At 34.8% G+C, this 2,459-nt stretch overlaps 1 protein-coding gene across 2 annotated transcripts in view; it reads left to right on the plus strand.

Moving 5' to 3' along the window:
- The first annotated feature begins 1,022 nt into the window (after positions 1 to 1,022).
- Positions 1,023 to 2,459, plus strand: part of mtr (5-methyltetrahydrofolate-homocysteine methyltransferase) — a 36,626-nt gene continuing 35,189 nt past the window's right edge. For both annotated transcript variants that reach the window (XM_051667868.1, XM_051667867.1), the window contains exon 1: positions 1,023 to 1,201. Coding sequence is in view for 1 of the 2 variants with exons in the window: in XM_051667867.1 (XP_051523827.1) it covers positions 1,150 to 1,201 (52 nt within the window). In the remaining variant the exon portion in view is untranslated. The remainder of the gene's footprint in view (positions 1,202 to 2,459) is intronic.

A 2,459-nucleotide genomic window follows, 5' to 3' on the forward strand; every position in this document is an offset into this window, starting at 1 on the left:
ACATTAGTTAACATGAACTAAAAATGAATAATATTTTTACAGCATTTATTAATCTTAGTTAATGTTAATTTCAACATGTGATTTTTAAAATCACACCTTTGGCAAAATGTATCCCGTTGGCATTAACACATACACACACACACACACACACACACACACACACACACACACAAAAAGAAAAGAAAAAAAAAAAGAAAAATTAAAAAGACAAAAAACGTCCTGAAGGTCGCACAAGGGTTAAATGCAAAATCTGGACATTTAACTACAGTGGTGGTCTCAGACTTTCGGATCCTACTGTATGTTCTCATGATATTTTGAATTATATACTGTATATCTTCAGACTAATGAATCAGAGCGTGGTGGGCTCACAGAGTTACACGTGTACAGTCGTTGTGCAATATTTATGACCTCAAAGCCCTTAACCAGGTGTACAGAAGACAACCTTCCCATACTGAGCAATGAAGCATACAGGGATGTTTAAGTTAGCAGTGGCTGTTAATGATCAGTATACTGCAAAAAAATCTCATTTTTATTGAGGATCTGTGTCTTGTTTTCCAGTCAAATAATGCAAATACCCTTAAAACAATATATGTTTACATGAAGATGTTTATAACATTGGATCAAGGCAATATACACTAACATTTAAGAGACATTCTCTGCAAAAGTTTCTCAGGTAAATTTATCTTGTTTAAAGGATGTTAAGATATTTCAGTGGAAAAAAACATGCTCCGTAAAACATGATGTTTTGTGTTAGAAGGCAAAAATTGTATCAGATAATTTGTATTCATTACAGACAACAAAGTTTAAAGTTTAAATAAACCCCAGTCAACAGCAATTACGTGTTCTTTATACTTTGCTTGATTTGAGAGAAATTCATGCCATAAAAGTACGTTTATATATATATATATATATATATATATATATATATATATATATATATATATATATATATATATGAGTTTTTATTACGCGCCTGCGCAATGGAGGCGGTTAAAGCGCGAGTCGGTTTGCGCATGCGCAGTTTTCCACGTGTTGTGCAAAGAACTTTTCCAAAAGTGAAAAGTTTGACCGTTTTTATGGACTGAACGGAGTCGGTCTGGACTGTTCCGCGTTAACACGTCTTTATTCGGGGTGCTTCGGGTCGGGTTTATGAATATATTCAACACAATGCCGCCGACAATATATCAGAGTTCCACAGTTGGTATGTACACGTGTTCTGATCCGGTTTCTGGAGTCATACAGGTGGATTCATGCCTGTGTTTCAGAAGCAAAGGAATATTCATGCATGTATTATACATGATAATCAGTATTTGGTTATATTATGCATTATATTGTATGATGTAATATTTTCTTTGCTTAGTGGCAAATGTCCATTACGAAAGCTGGTGGACAGATGTGTTATTTGATCTGACGTGTCCATGTCAAGTGAAATTGATTGAGACATTGATCAGGCTAATGAAGAATGTGGAGGATGTCATGGTTTGATAAGTTCTTGTCTGGTTTTGTAACCTGGATCTCAGTGTGCGCGTGCGCGAGTGAACGTGTGCGCGTGCACGTTGAGATGCACAGACATTTCTTTACTTGACATTCACTTGAAATTTACAAGTAATATTTAAAAATAGAAATGGTTTATTATTATTTGACGAGGCTGTCTGTAGATTTGGGAACTTTTTATTTTATTTTATACATATTTCATGAAATTAAAATATCAAAAACTTTTCTTATGGTTACACCTGTTGACCTGAACAAAATGTGCCTTTTCATAAAAATGTCAAAATATCAGATATATTTTTTAAAACTTCTAACACAGTCATGAGGGTCTAAAAGGTTCTCCCTGTTATATATATATATATATAACCAGTATATTTTATATACAGTTGAAGTCAGAAGTTTACATACGCTTTAGCCAAATACATTTAAACTCAGTTTTTCACAATTCCTGACATTTAATTGTAGAAAACATTCCCTGTTTTAGGTCAGTTAGGATCACTACTTTATTTTAAGAATGTGAAATGTCAGAATAATAGTAGAGAGAATTATTTATTTCAGCTTTTATTTCTTTCATCACATTCCCAGTGGGTCAGAAGTTTACATACACTTTGTTAGTATTTGGTAGCATTGCCTTTAATCGTTTAACTTTTGGGTATCCTTCCACAAGCTTCTCACAATAAGCTGTTGGAATTTTGTCCCATTCCTCCAGACAGAACTGGTGTAACTGAGTCAGGTTTGTAGGCCTCCTTGCTCGCACACGCTTTTTCAGTTCTGCCCACAAATGTTCTATCGGATTGAGGTCAGGGCTTTGTGATGGCCACTCCAATACCTTGACTTTATTGTCCTTAAGCCATTTTGCCACAACTTTGGAGGTATGCTTGGGGTCATTGTCCATTTGGAAGACCCATTTGCGACCAAGCTTTAACGTCTTGAGATGCTGCTTCAATATATCCACAAAATTTTCCTTC

Source organism: Myxocyprinus asiaticus, chromosome 32, assembly GCF_019703515.2.
Source record: "Myxocyprinus asiaticus isolate MX2 ecotype Aquarium Trade chromosome 32, UBuf_Myxa_2, whole genome shotgun sequence".
Lineage (NCBI taxonomy): Eukaryota > Metazoa > Chordata > Actinopteri > Cypriniformes > Catostomidae > Myxocyprinus > Myxocyprinus asiaticus.